Genomic DNA, 18,043 nt, shown 5'->3' on the forward strand with positions numbered 1-18,043 from the left:
ATGGCCTGCCTGCATGGAATAACATAAAAGTTTATGAAGTAGACTAGCAGTTAGCAGTAAACTTATGGCTTGCAGGACATATTGGAGCCTAGGCAATTTGACTTTTGAGAGAGATATTAGTACAGTCCTACCAAATCATACCAAATATCGCAAGTACCAAATTTTCCACAAATTGGTTGAAGAAGAAAACCCAAGCTTCTTAACAAGTAACAGCATTCTAAAATCAGAATATTAACATCAATTTCCTAGATAATCACATGATTCTAACATATTAGTTAAATTCTTGCTAAGCTATACGATTACTTCAGGCAATTTGACTATTCTTATCCTCAAAAGAAAGCAATATCATTGAAATGTCTCCACATAATGTGCATTCTAAGGCAGTAGTTGCAAAAGAGATAGGATCCTTCTTATAGAAAACAGCAAGCAGATAGAAAATAAAGTTACAATGTTATTGGCACTTTATTTAGAAAGTATTCCAACCAAGCCCCACTTTATAGGATTGCTAGTCAGTATGACAAACTATACTTCGCAAAGAAAAATTACAGACAGCATCTGTTTCAATATAGTGAGGAACAATTTAGTCTGAAGATACACAATTTGTTCCTAGTAAGGACTGATGATAGATTCTATAAGCTCCTGAAGTGGGGCAAGTTCTTTCTTGTCAATCAAGCCAAATTCCTGCAACAGAAATACATGAGAAACATCAGACATATGAAAATTTTCTCGATTGAGGCATGATAGCAAGTTTTCCTGTGTGTGTCAAGGCTGGTTTCCTTGAAAATCTCAGCTATAAGGTTTCACCAAAAAGACAATCAAGAGAGAAACTGAAATGATCTCAGATAGCAAGTTGGACTACTCAAACTGAATTAATGCCGCTATCAGAGGATCTACACATGAGAAAATCTCAAGCAGGGACGATCTAATTTATCTGGTCTCTATGAAATAGACCACCCACAGAATCCTACAACAAAGCTAGGCACAATCATATCATATTGAAGAGCAAGTAAGATGAATGTCAGACTTCTCCACAAACAGCGCAAACCACATTGATTAAATTCTGGAGATCAGCATTATTATAACACTAGTCAGCATCTTCTAAGCATCAAGATCTTCAGTCCGTATATGTCAAAAGCAAAAGCTGCAAGTATCCAATTAGAAGCTCCAATCAGATAATAGTAAAATTAGGGCCACTCAGTTTGACGTGGATGAGGAACCAATGATACTGAGTCTAAAAGGTCATGATTGACGAACTCAGCTTAGGTAGGCAGCTCCAATGGCAGATGCAAAAGAATCCTCACCTCCTTTTCCTATACTTACTAATGGACATTCCGATCAACCCCTTTTCAGCCACCTCTTTGGTCCCTCTCATGTTTCTGGCTTTCTGCTTGCTCACCGACTAAATTAATTTATTACTAAACCATCATAGCAGTTGCATTTGTAGTTGACATATGATTTGTGTTCTGGGAAATTGAAAGGGAAACCCACCTAGATACCCTCATGGATTGCCGTGCACGGTTGGCACGTTCAACACAGGTTATTATATATCCTGCCAATAAATTATCAACGCCAACACAGGGAGAGTATCCCCACTATTTCATGGTCATTCATCGATGTCTCTCATTCTAATTGAGCATAAGTATAATACAAAGAAATCTAATTGCGTTTCTTTCATCCCTTTTGATACCTTTTACATTCTTGTGCTTAATCTATATAATTTTAATTTTAATTTTAAAGGTCAAAGGGAATTTCGGTTTTCCCCAAGTTATTTGTTGCAACAAAGAGGATCCGAAAAAATCTAGACAAATCATGAGATTAAAATCTAATTGCATAGGCTACACTAATTTATAGTGTTGAAGGACTCTAATGTAGCCCCTAAAACCAATTTTAAAGTCCTAGAAATGTTTAGATGTATCAAGACTACGTACATTAACAACACGCTGACTCGTCATAACGCGTGGTAATGACATGTATCATGCTGAGCCAAGGTCGGCATAACGTGTGCCAACGATATGTATTGTGCCTAGCCAAGGTCGGAACACCATGTGCCATTGGCAGGTAATCCTTTGATACCCTATTTAGGTAATTGTCTGGAGGAAATGATTCGGTGAGCTGGGAACATTAGACTTATCGATTTGTTTAGTCAACTACTTATAGCTATGTAGTCCATGCCAGATTTATAATATTTGAGCCAGCAATCAATGTACTTGAAGCAGCTCATTTCATACCAGAGAAACACATGTATGAACAAAGATTAACTTGACTTTTGAACCTATCTACTCTAGGTATTCTCAAGTCTTGGCAATGATGTTAATAACTACCAGCATTTGCATGATACAATGGTTTTGACTTTTGATTTCTGACTGATTGTTCCATTGTGTTATGAGAGTTTCTTCTTTCTTTCTTTCTTTTTATTTGTCTTTTATCGTCTTTAATCACTACTATTTTTATTGTCGTCTTGTAATATCTAAACTTCTGTTATTTAGTTTTTTTCTCATATTTTCTATTAAAAAAGGGGAAGATATCAAAAGCACCCTGCCTTTTGCTTTTATTATTGTTCACACCCTACATATGGATATTTATCATTTGATCATTGCATTTGCTTTTAAATTTTTGATGCCTTAAAAATACACATCAGTCCTTATAAAAACTGCTCAAAACAAAAATCAACTACGGGGTAGTGATAGCGCATACAATATTAGCTTATGTTAACATCAAAGTAAGACTGATGTGTATCATTTACTTCCTCTCCAAAGACGACTTTGAGTTGCTTGTCAATCAATGAAAGATGAACATTCTCCAATCAATTTAACTAAACGCAAACATTCATCTTATGCATGTCAATTTGATCGATATTTTAGTATTTGCTGATTTGAAAGATTTCTAAAAAGTAACTTAATCAAGGAAAATTGGTGCGAAAGAGCTTACATATGTAAATAGAATGAAATGCTTGAAGCAGGTGTTAAGATGTGCCTCTTCCTTGAGACTGACAATCTTTTGGAAATGTGAATGATATATGTGGGCATAAACACGGAACAATCGTTTGAATATTGTCTTGACAACTTCTTTAAAATTAGGAGGAAATGGTGTACCTGATAAAAATCAGACATTACTGGAGTTAATGTACTTCTAAAATAGGTAAGTATTCATCGGATCTATAGATGCCGAAGATTACCAAGCTTTTGAGGAAATATGGATTCATCATCAAGCTGAACTTCAATCCAGTCCATTAGATACTCTACATATTTTGGTGCAGAAACTTCTATGGGCTTCTTTATTTGTACACCATCAGCCCACCTATACTCATACCTGCATGAGTCATGTTCTGTTTAGTAATCACATATTTGACGTCAACCAAAAAGTTTTAAGAAACTGAAAGGAAATTGAAACTTCAACTAGAAGTTAACACTTATTCTGACTGTAGTGGACTATAACATTCAAAAGTACAAATTTCTCATCGCAGAAAATTGCATAACTAGCAAAAGAAAAAGACAGAAGGAACTAAAGGGACCTTTTAATTCTTATGTTGCAAAGATAATGAAGTGACAGCTGTGGTTGGGCTGTAAGCACAAATATCTAGTCAGCTAATAAAATCTAACACAATGGTTGTTAGAAATGCAAACCTTAATCCACTAACAAAGCTTACAAACACCATGGGCATAGAGCAATTATGGTGGAACAGTTTTCCTTTCAAAGCCAGCAAACACCATGAGTATTTGTCACTTACAAACAAGTAATGTTTCAGTGGACTAACTACAAATAACAGAAGAACACCAACTAACAAAGGCTTGTGTTGTACTTGTGCTTTCATATCAAAGAAGTCCTAAGTTCTAACTGAGAAATTGTGAGTACAAGGGGTAGTCTACCGTTAAGAGGCTTAATACAACAAACTAGCAATATTAAAGGTCAACAACGTACAATTTGATTGGCTTATTTTGGAATAAGTTTGTATTTAAACCAGCATGAAGATGAAAGATGCGGGGTAAAAGGAAGGGACAAAGAGGATAATCAGTGAAAGAATATAGGGCCTTGACTTATTGAGCTATGCAAGCTTAACTCTAAAGACAAAGAAACCTCCCTTCAATGTACAGTTACTAGATAACATATGTACATTGGAACACATTATTCTACCTTGGAAAATATCAGTTGTTGTAATATAATAAAACTTGTATTATCAGCAACTCAATAGCAGCACGAAGAATGACAGACACAAAAAAATATTCCCATCTAATGGAGAACTAAAGGGTTAAGCAGTCACCCATGCACATCAAATTGCCTGATTCTAGTTCAAAATTTCAACATATAGTCAAACAAATCCTATTTTGGGATATTGAACTGCTTACTTATTGTATTGACACCCACTCCTCCTACAGCTTCTCATCTAATGGAGAACTAAAGGGTTAAGCAGTCACCCATGCACATCAAATTGCCTGATTCTAGTTCAAAAACTTCAACATATAGTTGAACAAATCTTATTTTGGGATATTGAACTGCTTACTTATTGTATTGACACCCACTCCTACAGCTTCAGAAAATAAAGGTCTACCATAATAAGGGTTTACAGTTGTCAGGCACATAAAAGCTTTCAAATATGAAAGTTGCTTCAAAGAGGTCATATAAATCATACTAAGGTAAAAATACCCGGTCCCATAGCAGACAAGACAATAGCAAATTTCTTGACATGCTTGAGTTTTTAACAAAGTAAAGACAACTCCATGAAGACAGATAATGTTATGTATCTTAATGAAACTGTTTCATGACTTAAATAAATTAACCTTGAATTGGAAGTGTTCCGCTAAGGAAAGTACTTCATAAATATGCTAATAAGTAATAATTATGTTTTTGTTAAGCAAACTAATGTTAAGAGATGATACAGAAACTTTTGCAGATATCCACAATTGCAGCATATAAATGTGATCAGGCATACTTTGATCCTGCAGTCATTGTAGGACAATTCTCAGGTGTGCAGAATTCTGTCAGTGTACCATACAGCAGATTAACCTGGTTGAAGAAATCTACAGCTGAAAGTAAAGAACATAAGAATTTAGCCCTGGACCCAGGTTAAGAACCTGGACAAGAAAAAGAACATAGGGCTAACTCCAATGCAAGTAAAGTAACTGAAATAGATCTGCTGACAAAGTGAAGGGCATGTAGCATGTGGTGAGGGACATCAATTTCAAGAAAAGAAAGAGTATTACTATTGACAGCAAGCCACTCATTAAGATCCTCTCCAGGAGGAAGTCTTACTGCTTCCCAAAGGTTTCCACTACCCAGAGTGGCATCGATATGTTTCCGGAGCTGCGCACCCTATAGTTTAGAAAGACAGTTTCACATAAGCACTATAGAGAGAAAAGCAAATAAGAACTTCCTCTTTTCTTTCTTTGTTTTTCTTTTCTTTTCTTTTCTTTTTTCGTTTTGGGGGGTTGTTGTCTAATATTTTGTACATTAAGAGTAAATACAATGTTAGCAATAACAGACTAAATAACAGAGAGAAGTTTCCAGCTTTGAATATGATATGTCACAAGAGCCACAAAAGTTGTGAACTTCTTTACTTACATATTCTTCAAATTCTAAAGATACTGGAAAGCAATGACAAGATAAAGTGAGCTAGCTTTTCCAAAAATAAAATTACTGTACATAATCATGGTGATGCTTATCTTGTGGTTATATACACCTACTTTAGAAGTCTATATGCTTATGAGTTAAGGAACCTACCTTGCTACCGGATGGAGCGCTCTTTTTTGGTCGGAACGTCCTTTGATTCCTGAGATAAAAGTTTATAAAAGCGTAAGAAAGGAAGAAACAAAAATCTAAGTAATATGATAGGAAAATCAAGTTGAATCATAAACAATTCGCCGGTACATATTTCTTAGCAATAGAAAACAATCAACAAGATTTAGTAAATAAGATTGTCACATTTGTAAACCAGTTGTATCCCAGTTGTTAGTCAAGCACAAATTTCTGCTATAACAAACTATTATTTAAATTACATAAATGATCATAAGATTACCCAAGAAAATATGCTTTCAGAAGATTAAGTATCCTTAATCAATATGTATCTATGTAGACAATTGCACGATTGTTGCAAACTTGCACCTTACAATAAGCAAACTGAGGTAAATGACTTTTAATAATGAGAGCATATATCATTTACTGAGAATACTCTGGCCAATTAGCGATAATGCGCGTGAAACAAAAATACAGATGGTGACTTGTCATAAATGAATAAAATGATAGGAGCATAATGCCATGTCTATGGAAAATAAGAAATGCTGAAGTTATCCCATTCTTATTGTGCCAAAAATAAGTTGCAAACAGTGGCTCTAATTGAATTTATTCCCCATTAGGCATCCATTATTAGTTTCCAACTGTATCATCTCTAACCTTAACACAGCATCCTCATTCAAGTCCTCATCTAATGGTATGGTGTAATCCGTCTAGCTCATGTGCCATGCCCGACATTACAATTTCAGCATCAGACTGTCAATTTAAGTGGATTCTCCAAGACACAAAAATAAGCTATTGATGTTATAGATGAGCTGCTTCTCCAAACTCTAGATAAAGTTATGAGGTGATCTATATTGCATCCAAACCTGTAAGATTTTATTTGTACACATGTAATTGCAAATTGTTCTTCAAACAGAGACCATTTTGCAAACTTTTCAGAGTCAATTTTACAAACTTTTCAGAGGCAGTTTAGGGCTTTCTTTGGAGGAGCTATATAAGGATCTAAGACTTAAACCTAAGTTATCTCTTTTATATTATCTGTGGAGCATCTTTTAGAGATCACCTCACAGCTTTGGGAGGCTCCATGATGGAATGTGCTAATTATCTCTCAGATGATCTCTTTCATAAGCTAACATGTTTATTTGGATTATAGTATGATTTATCTCTGGGATGAATTATTTAGAGTACAGATTTATTTTCGTGTGGCAAACCCGTCCATCCTATCACATGCATCGTATGTGCTGTGTGGGCGTGTGCATGGCTGCCGGGCAGGGGTGTTATAAGTTTGTTTGATCTATCTGATTTATTTTTTGTCTTCCGATGTAATTTGTGATAGATCAATCTCCTAGAGCGTTTATATTTTTTCAATTGGTATTAGAATCGATCACCCTAGAATTAATCTCTTGTTGTTTGATTAGAATGGGGAGATCAATATTTTAAGCTATCTTGTTTATATGCTTCTTGAGTTCATTGGTTACATATTCCTTAAGCATGTTGTTTTTGCTTAGTTGAGTCGTGATTTCATTTGATCTAGTTGTTATTTCTTGTTTTCCATATCATAGATCATTCTAATCAATATGTATCTCTATGTTTGATTTCATATTTGACAAATATTTGTCATAATTCCTCATAGAGTTTCATATCATTGTTGGGTTTTTTTAGTTTTACATAGCTTATTTTTGGGCAAAATTTAGGGCTTTTGTTGTGCAAGTTTTGCATCTTATTTTCATGTATTTGTTGTGGATACTTTGAGATCATCATCTACCATATTTCATAATGATCATGAAATTTCTCTGAATAGTGTAGATGTTGAGTTGTCAAAAAATCTAAAAAGATCTTCAAAAAATTGCACAAATGTAAAAATAAACAAAAGCCCAAATGAATCCTTCAAGGTCCCTATTGCTAAAAGCTCAAGGCCTAAGAGCAAAAATATAGGATTTGAATTGATGTCTTATTTGTCAAGACTTTGGGCACAGTAGCAAGATTCCTTAAATTAGAAGAAAAAGAATCAAGGTAACTATGAAACTTTGCATTCACTGTTGTTATAATCAGTGATGCGAGCATCAATGATATATTACATAGGCACATGTATTAGCGCATTTTCTTCTTTACGAAATTAGTCTTAAGTTAATTATTTTTTTTATATATTTGTTATTTATGGTGTTTAAGGTTATATTTCGCTTATTATCATTTGTAATGTCTATATATATGCTAGCTTTTCACTCAATTGAAGTTAATGAAGAAATGAAATTTTTTTAGATTTATCTTCAATGTGAGTTTTGTGTATGAAACCCTAGTTGAAAATGAAGGTATAAAACCCCGTTCATTTTCTCTTTCTTTCACCATCATCGTTCCTAGAATCCTAATGATTCCATTGTTTCACATTATTTTAGTATCAGAGCAATAGTTTTTTGGAATACAAATCTTCTCCAAACCACCTTTGCTTTCTCTATCGCCCATTAATTTACTCATGCTATTCATCTTCCCCAACCTATATCACCACTTCCACCAAGCATAGATGGGGGCTGTCTTCCAGATTGTATGCCGCTCTACACTTGTCCTTTGTTCGACACTTGCATCACAAATGTTGGATCATCACAAACTCTAATGCATTTGCATGAGGAGATCATCATTATGGAGAAATGAGAACCAGTTATCATTACGAAATTTCGAAGCAAGATCTGGCCAAACATAGAGTGTTTGTATCATCTAATAGGCCATCATCACCTAAATTAACCTTCTCTGCCATATTTGAGCCAAAAGAAAAGAAAATCAAATTTCCAAGAATTTCGAAATTTTCAAATTTTAAATTTCGAATTTTGTGTATTTCAAATTTTTGGTCAAAATTTTAAATTTTTGAATTTTGTGAATTTCGAAATTTTGAATTTCAAATTCTAATGGCTTATCCTTTCCTTGAGATTTTAACGAATCTTTTTTTCCTAACCCTCCCAACAAATCATAATTATCCAAAAACTATCTAAGCCTATCCCAAAGTTTGAATTTTAAATTTGTCACTCAAAATATCAAAATTCCCTTTCTTTTCTTTCTTACCATATTTACCAAAATTTCAAATTTTAACTTCCCAAAATACCAAAATTCCCTCAACTTTTCCAACTTATTAAACTCAAACTAACCTGAACTCCAACCAACATAAATCCAAGCCAATTCAGCTCACCAACTCAATCCTCAAATCTATTAGCACCTAATCCAATCCGACCCATTAGCCTTAACCCCACTTGTTAGCCTTAAGTCATTTTCAATATCAACATATCTAAACCTACCTTAACTCCAACCTAATTCCTTCCTTCATCAGACTCTCCATAACCAGCAACTTTTCTATTAACGTTGCTGTCGCCAGTAGTGCTCTCCGATACTGTCAAAGCCAGCGTCGCTCTCCACCGACACCGACACCGCCAGAGTCGCTCTCCACCATAACCAACACCCTTCTCTGAACTTCACTACCAACCATTGCCTACTTGTAGCTGCTAACCCGTATCCACCACTGCTGCTTCCTCATTGACTTCTTTTCTCGTACCCATAATCGTTGTCATTTCTAAAACTAAAGACAAGTCTTGATAGTAGAAAATTTTGGGTGTGAAACCCTAGCTTGAGAGTGAAGATTTAAAACCTATTCCTAAGCATGATAATACTTGGTTTGACTGAAGTGACTTAGAAGGGTAAGAGCCTAACAGGCTAAAGTAGTACGAGGAAAATCTCAATTCATTGCTCGAAGTCATTAAGGATAAGTCTTATCATCAGAAAAACTTTGGTGTAAAATCTTTGTTTGAGAGTGGATGTGTGAAACATATTCTTAAATCTAATGATATTTGACTTGAACGAAGCAACTTGAAGTGTCAGGAAACTATGAAACTGGAGCAATATGAATGCTACAGAGGACACACTCAACATAGTCGAATTCTCTCCCACTCAACGAGAATGATGCAGAGATCAATGATATATTACACAGACATATGTATCAGTGTAGTTCCTCTTTTAGAAAATTAGTCTTAACTCTTAAGTCAATTATTATATTTACTTATTGTCATTTATAAAGTCTATATATAGGCTAATTTTTTGCTCAATCGAAGTTAATTAAGAAATCTTATTTTTTTAGATTTATCTCCAATATGAGTTTTAAGTGTGAAACTCTAGTTGAGAATGAAAGTGTGAAATCCTAATTGAGAATGAAAGTGTTAAACTCCATTCATTTTTTTCTTTCACCATCATCGTTCCTAGAATCCTAACAATCTTGTTGTTTCACATCAATCTAACAATTCTTGTAAGATGTCCAGTGTAGATGAGCAAAGACTTGATTCAAACAATGAAAGCCTCACAGATACTCAAGCCACCACTTACTAATTAAAGAAGGCAAATTTGAAGCTTATAGGCAAACTAAAGAGCTTGAGAAAGGAGATTGCTGAGAGAAAGGAGTAACATACAAAGTTGACCAATAAAGTGGAGCAAGTCAAAGAAAAGAACTTAAAGCTCCAAGAGGAATTGGATAACACTCTATCAAACTCAAACTAATTAATTTTTGAAAATGCATCATTACTTGATAAAATTAAAATTTTGAAATCTAATGTGCATAAGCAAATCACTCATAGAGAATTTACTTGAAAAGGTCAAGTGCCTTGAATCTTATTTGCATGATGTTAAGACTGCACTTCATAGATTCAATGTAGTTATGCAGGTTCAAAATCTTGAGTCAACTCCTTGGATCTCTAAGAAAAGGATGGGAGAAGAAGGCTTAGGATATGATGGTAAAGGTTTAAACAACTCTTCTCTAAAAGTATCATGTAGACTAATCATCGGAAACAATATATTGTGGGTTCAAGCGAGTAATATCTTACATATATGACCATAGGGATCGGTGGGCAATCTATAAGTTCATCTTGCAACTACTACAATTATTTAGTAATTAATTCAATCTTGGAAAGGATATGTGGAGTTTTTATCCTAGGTTTAAAAAAATTTCAATATTAAAAATTAGTGTATTTGCGATTGCCTCTTTTAATGCTTTATTATTCGCATTTTATTATTACTACAGTGTTGGAACAATTCTGGTGAACAATACCCATGAATAGTGTCAGTGAACAATACTCGTGAACAGTGACAGTGACTAGTAATCATGAACAGTAATGAATAGTGTGTTCGATGTATATCATTTATTCTTCCGCTGTAATTTATGATAGATCAATCTCCTAGGGATTTATATATTTTTTTAAACATGTTAACACAGTTGGACATGCCTATAGGGCTTGTGAGATCAATAAGAGAGGAGTTATAATATAAATATAAGAGAACAGGAACTAACAAAAGGCTCTTTTCACAAGCAGTTGTCTAGTTGCTCAAACAAATCCCAAGTGGAAAAGACATTACAATAATCAGTTGCAAATCTTCCCTTATTGACTTTGAAAAGACCTATCCAAGGAGCCCGAGTTTAAAGAAGAAAAAAAAATCGATATTTGAGTGATATGCATTGCTGAATCTTTCGTTTTCTATCGAAGTTGAAAAGCAGATTTCAGTAATTTAGATCTCCGGTCTATGGGTAATCACATTTATATTTTCAAACTTATGATTGAGAATAGTAATATCCTCGTATTTGTCCTTATCAAGCAACATAGGGCAAGTTAGAGCATATCTTTGTGACGAGAAAACTCTTGACTTTTGATGCCAAATTAGCAACAGAACTTGAATCCTTTAATAAAGTCAAAGTACTAAAATCATGAAATGGCAAATTTCGTTTCCGTTCACATTTTTCTCTCAATCCACAGATATCAAGATCCATCTCTCATATATCTCTATCAGAATCCTAGTAATGCATCAAGCCAATCAATAAAATCAACCACTCATTTCCGCTCGGATCATTGCACGGAATTCACCAAGCAGAACAATATTCTCTATAATACTGACGAGACGCATCCCAAACTGAGATCTCTAGTGTCGAACTACTCTTGACGGATCGAGTGACAGCCAGTAAACAACAGATTGTTAATGTTATAAACCCTAGCTGTGCTCGAAACTTGAACGGATCAAACTATCTCGATAGATTCTTCGCTCCTCACAAGATTCTTAAGCTAACATTATAATGTTTTGAGCTCACAGATAGATCCAGAAGCAACGAAACGGATGATATGAGGAGAAGTAGAGAGGTACCTCCCGAGACCAAAGAGGCTCATGGCCGATCGCAAGAAGCGAGATCGCGAGCAGGATCTTCTCTCGGTGCTCGCTCTCACTCTCCCTCTTCTCTCTCCTCTCTCCTCTCTCCTCTCTCCTCTCTCCTCTACACCCGATCGATACTGCCGCATAAAACGCTACGGGGGCCCACGAGACCTCGAAGGCAGTAACTACGACGCATGTCCATAAATTTATTTATGCGGTAACAGATTGCCCGTTGGATTGGAAAGATCAACGGTTAAACTATAGTCCCGCATAAAATAATATATACGAAATTGAGATTAATGATCAGTATCTTGTGGTGGTCCCTCTGAGAATATCAATGAAAACTTAAACAAATAAATATATATATATAAGAGCTACAAAATTTGAGAATATGTAATACATTAATAAATATATGAATAATAAATATTTTATAGTAGAATATGGGTTATTAATAAATTTTTATAACTAAATCCGATTAGGAGATCTAAAAAAATACATAAATCGGGTCGGATCCGACAGCATCCGAGCCGTTTTCAACGCCCCCCCTACGGATCCGACCCGTTTTCAACGCCCCCCCCTACGATTACAAGTTTCTCTTCCCGAGACGCTTTCGCTCCCCCTCTTATTTTATATATTTCTCTCCTCTCGTCCTCGCCATTATTAGCAGCTGCATCGATCCCCTCACCACCCCTCTCAAACTATCTTTCTCTAACAAACAAATCCACACCTTCCTTTGTCACTAAGCTTCTCTTCGTTTCTCCACCGACTCATCGCCTCTCTCTCTTTCTCTCTCTCTCTCTTCTCTCCTTTCCTCGTCGGTTCCTCTCCTCCACCCTGCTCCGGAATGGCGAAGCTCCGTAGCTCTCGCGCACCGGAGGTGGACGCCACCGCTTTCCGTCGTGCCTGAGATCTTTTGTTCTCTTTTTCTCTTCGTTCGTCGTCCGTCTTCTTGCTTTCTTATTCGATCCTTCTCCTTCTTCTACCTCTCCTCCTCGAGGAGGAGATGAGCAGCTCGGTTGTGGGAGAGTGGCGCCGACCGTTCACGGCGGCGCAGTGGGCGGAGCTGGAGCAGCAAGCGCTTGTTTTTAAGTATCTCATGGCGGGGATTCCTGTTCCAGCCGATCTACTCGTCGCGATCCGGAGCAGCTTCGATGCCGTCCAAGCTCGATACTACCATCATCCCTCTCGTAAGTTTACTTTTGAGAAATTAATGAGACGAAAATTGATATTTTTTTTCCCCCGAGAGTGTTTAGTTTTGGGTGCGTTTTGCTGTAATTTGGTGCGGTTCTTTGCCAGTATTAATGAAATTTTTGTTTCATGTGGAGGTCGAAAGGTGCTAGATTTCGATCTTCGCCCTTTCTTCGCACTTTTTTAGTGGCGTTGTGAAAAGGGGATCTTTCTTGGTTCCCTTACCCTATTTCATTTTGTTTGGGGTCTTCTGCAATTATAGGTTGTCGTTCTTTGCCGTTTTAAGTCGTTTTTCTTTTCCTGCTGATTTTAATTGTGATATGAAGCTGGAGAGGTGTAACATTTTTGTTGCTTAGGTTGACTTGTGGTCCTCCCCAGTCCCCATCCATCTTTGGTTTCTTAATGTGATTGAAGTATTTTCTCTTAGAACCGTTCTGCTCATTGATCGATGGAACTCTGACTCTGATGCATGAGACGAGTTTGTCGATTCTCATTACTAATGAGCATTTCTCACATGTTTCTTGTCCAATCTGGTTTACAGATTGAAGATGTTTTCATTATATATTTTTCTTAATCTCATGCTTGTAATTATCAGAGTCTCCTCGTTGAGTTATTCCTTTTCACTATGATAATTTTCCTCTTAGTAAATCTTGAAGGCCTTCTTTCATTTTATTTCTTGATAATGCCAGTGGACTTCCAAAATGGTTAGCCTCAGTTCCTTCCATCTTTTTGGTCTCAAATTTACGTCTCGGCAATATCAGTGCATGTTCTCATTCCCGTTGGAAATTTAGAGTAGATATACACTCTATTTAGAATTATTATAGAGTTCATTTCCATCTTCATTGCTTTATTTGCTTTTGTATTGCAAATTTTGCTTATGTATAAATTGATGTTTGTTTGTCCTACCAGTGGCTTACTATTCCTATTATGGTAAGAAAATGGATCCGGAGCCAGGGCGTTGCCGTCGGACTGATGGGAAGAAGTGGCGGTGCTCCAAGGATGCTCACCCTGGATCAAGATATTGCGAGCGCCACATGCGCCGTGGCCGAAACCGTTCAAGAAAGCCTGTGGAATCACAAAACCTCTCTCAGTCACAGTCACCCTCGTCAACTGTGACAGCTCTCAGTCCATCTGGGAGCGGCACAAGTGGGAGTGATAGCAGAAGCTTCCCGACCATGTTCCTGCCCACTACTGCAGCTGGTAACAGTTCCCAGGATCTCTGTCTCGGCATGGTTGGGTCATCTCAGCTGCACGTCAACCCTGGTTCCTATAGCAATAAGTATTTTCTTCTTATCCACTAGGATCTGCTCTGATGATTTTTCCTCTCCTAAGCTCTTCCTTTTCTGAATATATAGAGTAGTTTAAAGGTTATTCACTCTCATAGAACTTGCAGCTTCATGCTATTGCCTATTCTTGCAAGTTCCTCTGAAACTTTGCTATGCTGAAATTTCTGTTTGGGAAGTTTGGGATATATCTGATATCTCAGTTATAGAGTTAAAATGAACAGCATTTTCATTTTATATTTTTATGCTTATCTACTTCTTGCTTTACATGGTCTAGTGCTATCTTAGGTTTAAGTGTATTTAAAGGATTTACATTAGAAGGACAAGTGAAACCATCTTTTAATAACTGCAGGCAGTAGTGTTAGACTTTTGGGCTACATTGAAGACCTACACATGAACTACATGAAGAAACTTATATGATTTACACTACTAATTGAGTTTTATGCTATCTTAGTTGAAATGGTAACATAATATATAGTGTGATTGTTTTTCTCTCTATTTTCTTCTCTTTGGGAAGACTAAAGAGTCTGACTTACAGAAATGATTGGGAACTCTTCTCTTATACCACATATCTGTTTGAGAAACAAAACTTAATTCTTCCAATTTGTACAGGAGATGAAGTTCTAAATCTTCTTTGCATGTTTTAAGACTTAGACACTAAGTGAAAAAGGGAAAGAAAAGTTATAGATAACTTGTATCTTGATTTTTTATTCTTGTGAATTGTATTATAAAACTTGAAGTCCATTTGGTTTAGGAGTCAATTAGAGGGAGTAGGACGAGGTATTCTAACTAATGATGTTGAAAAATTGAGATTTTTTGGTATGAAATAGAATAGGAAATTAGAGGTACATTCAGGGAAGCACCATAACAAAATGATAGAGGTAGAAATCAGTTTCTATTGAATTAGTAGTCTCATTGGCTGCTATTTTCATTGAAAGACTTTGCAGTACACCCGGTTTAGCAAGTGAAACCTTTGGAGGAATTGGAAACTGATGGGCCCTTATTTGTTTTCTCAAGACATAATAAAACGTCCCTAGTGTAAAGCAAATTGCTGGAGTCTTTCTGTTAGACGGTGAAGGTTTTCAATCTTAAATAACATATTCCTTGATTTGGTGGCATTGTGGCTTTCTTTTGCTATGTGATAATTAAATTCTTCTAGTTTCTAGATTTAATCATCTGACTTGTAGTCTCTATCATCTGCTAATTTTTGCTTCTACTACTTTCACTTATTAGTGATTAAAATTGCTTGTGTACATTTGAGTCTGCTGACAAGGTTTTGCAACTTCTGCATCCTACTAGCATTGATGCTTGCTCATTGCCTATAGGATTACCTGTTAGGATATTAAAACGGTAAGTTTTGCTACAGCAGTGTTTCCGTGCATAAAATGGGGTGACCATGTACTAAGTATAGTTTTGGACTTCTGAAACATGATTGCATAGAAAATGGAGAGTGGAATGGGAGTGTATGGCCAACAACAGGAGATAAAATTGATGGAAAACACTCTTGAGGTTTGGAACAGATAACAATGGGGGAACGAAGGCAGCTATTAATCTAACTGTCCATCTACTTTCTCCCAAATAGATCCAAGAGGCATCCTAATGCAAGAGGCTCCCATCTACATAAGGAGGTTGGTTCCAAAACTTATAATCTTTGATGCTCTGGATGCAAGGGGCTAGTCTCACCATCATACCAAGTGATGCCTTTGCTTTCTTTCAAAATGGATGTAGGCTATATAATATTTATTTCGTCTGGACTACTATTACCAGCTTTATTGCATGCGGCTTAATCAGGAAAGATTTGGAACCAAGCTTGATCGTCAGTCCTAAGCTCGAAACTAATTTCAAGCGAAGCTTGATTGGGACTAAGCTCGATCTACACTCCCTAAATCATAGGATATTCAGGAAGAAATAAGGAATTTCTACCATAGAGTTCACAGCCAGCTCTTCCTCTTCCTTTTTTCACGCAAAATCCTATTCCCATGTTGTGCTGTTAAAAGTGAGATTTGAAATCAGAAACTAGAAACACAAATCAACTTTGTGAAGCTGGTCTTATTTGCAAAATTTTGTACTTTGTTACATTGTGATGATGCCTTGTCTAGTTGCTTGATACTTGTTACAACTTGAAGAAAATTCTGTATTTCCTTATTAATCTTAGATGAATTGTCATGATGCTTTTTGGTATTTGATGAGAAGTGGGTGAAGTATGCCTTTTCTAGCAACCTAATGAATGAAATCAGTAAATGAAGTGCATCATATGATATGCAGCATCTTCACTCTAATGCTATAAGCGTAGCAAGCTACATATTCTTATCAGGGAATGGAGAGTATGCTGGAGAAAATGCAGTTTGTTTATTGTAGTTTTCTGGATAATTTGTTATAATTTGCTTTAATTATGAACTTTCTGCTCCAAAATACTGGCTTCTGTGTATATCAACTTATTTGTCCTAACATTCAGGTTTGGAATTAACACCGAGGTGGATGAACATAATTTCTTCTCAGAAGCTTCTAGAAGTGCAAGGGGCCTCGGCATGGATTCATCGACAGACAGCCAGTGGCATCTGATACCTTCGCATCCATCCTCACTATCATTAATGAAAACTAGAGACTCTTCTTCTTTACAGAGCACTTACCCGCACCTTCAGCCAATGCAGTATCTTGCACAGGCAACTATCAACTCAGTTTCAGAACTGCAGCACCAACACTCTTTCTCCAGCAGTGATTTTGCATCGGCAGAGCAAGCAAAGCATGAAAACCCATCTCCTATGTCTTTCTTTGATGAGTGGCCTTCGACAAGGGATTCATGGTTGGATATGGAGGAAGAGAGATCTAAAAGGACATCTTTCTCAACAACCCAGCTATCGATTTCCACGCCGATGTCCTCTGACTTCTCTACCACATCCAAATGATCTCCCCTTGTCGGAGCGCTGCATTGGGAAGTTCTTCAACATCCAATGTTTCAGTTTAAGATGTGGTCAAGTTGCTTATTATTAAGGTCTTTTGCTTGTTCTTCAGTCTTAAGTTTGTTATCTGAATCCTGTTGATGTAGAATTGTTTGGTTAAACTATTTTGGCGTCTTCTTTCTTATTTCCTTGTTCTAAAACCTTTCTGGAATTACATGCTAGAAGCTTTGAAGTTAGCTGCCTGGAGGAATAAAAATTGCCACCTTAATATTGCCAGAGCATGTGGAATACTGGATTTTTGTTTTTTTTAATTCTTTTATTTATGCATCACCATTCACCAGCCAATGCTGTGATTCTGAACCAGTATTAGTCTGATTAAAATTTATTCGCCATCTTTTTTTCTTAATTAAAAGGAAGCTTCATTAAACAGCCAGAGGCTCAAAACAACATCCCAGCAACACCGGAATTGGCTCATCCCAAGTATGCTAAATAGAATCCCTTTAGAGTTTCTACTATGGATTTGATAATTGATGAAAATTTATTTGCCTTCTTAGAGGTGTTCAGAGGCTTTTTCATTTTTATTTTCTACAGACGATTGCATGCGTTATGAAATGCAACTAAAAAGGTTAAAGAAATCCAGACACTTACACGGGTTATTTCTAAATGTTTTAGATTCAAAAATAGTGTGTTTATTTATATATTTCAATACTTTTTTTTAATAAATAAAATGTATATAATTCATATAAGAGATACATAAAATGATCTATTTTTATTGTTTAAAAT

General features: G+C 36.0%; 2 protein-coding genes across 2 annotated transcripts; one reads left to right on the forward strand and one right to left on the reverse strand.

The window, feature by feature from the left end:
• Positions 1-436: 436 nt before the first annotated feature.
• On the reverse strand, positions 437-12,010 carry LOC140768290 (MOB kinase activator-like 1A). The gene is made up of 7 exons (XM_073108528.1): positions 11,884-12,010; positions 5,716-5,764; positions 5,199-5,307; positions 4,928-5,021; positions 3,176-3,309; positions 2,929-3,092; positions 437-681 (listed from the first exon to the last, which is right to left on the reverse strand). The coding sequence occupies exons 1-7, from the start codon at positions 11,904-11,906 to the stop codon at positions 607-609; spliced, it is 648 nt and encodes a 215-aa protein (XP_072964629.1). The 5' UTR covers positions 11,907-12,010; the 3' UTR covers positions 437-606.
• A 518-nt stretch (positions 12,011-12,528) lies between these two features.
• LOC140768558 (growth-regulating factor 5-like) lies at positions 12,529-17,444 on the forward strand. The gene is made up of 3 exons (XM_073108885.1): positions 12,529-13,076; positions 13,987-14,356; positions 16,816-17,444. The coding sequence occupies exons 1-3, from the start codon at positions 12,893-12,895 to the stop codon at positions 17,264-17,266; spliced, it is 1,005 nt and encodes a 334-aa protein (XP_072964986.1). The 5' UTR covers positions 12,529-12,892; the 3' UTR covers positions 17,267-17,444.
• The last annotated feature ends 599 nt before the right edge of the window (positions 17,445-18,043 follow it).

This window comes from Typha angustifolia, chromosome 2 (genome assembly GCF_048772165.1).
Source record: "Typha angustifolia cultivar Huaian chromosome 2, ASM4877216v1, whole genome shotgun sequence".
Lineage (NCBI taxonomy): Eukaryota > Viridiplantae > Streptophyta > Magnoliopsida > Poales > Typhaceae > Typha > Typha angustifolia.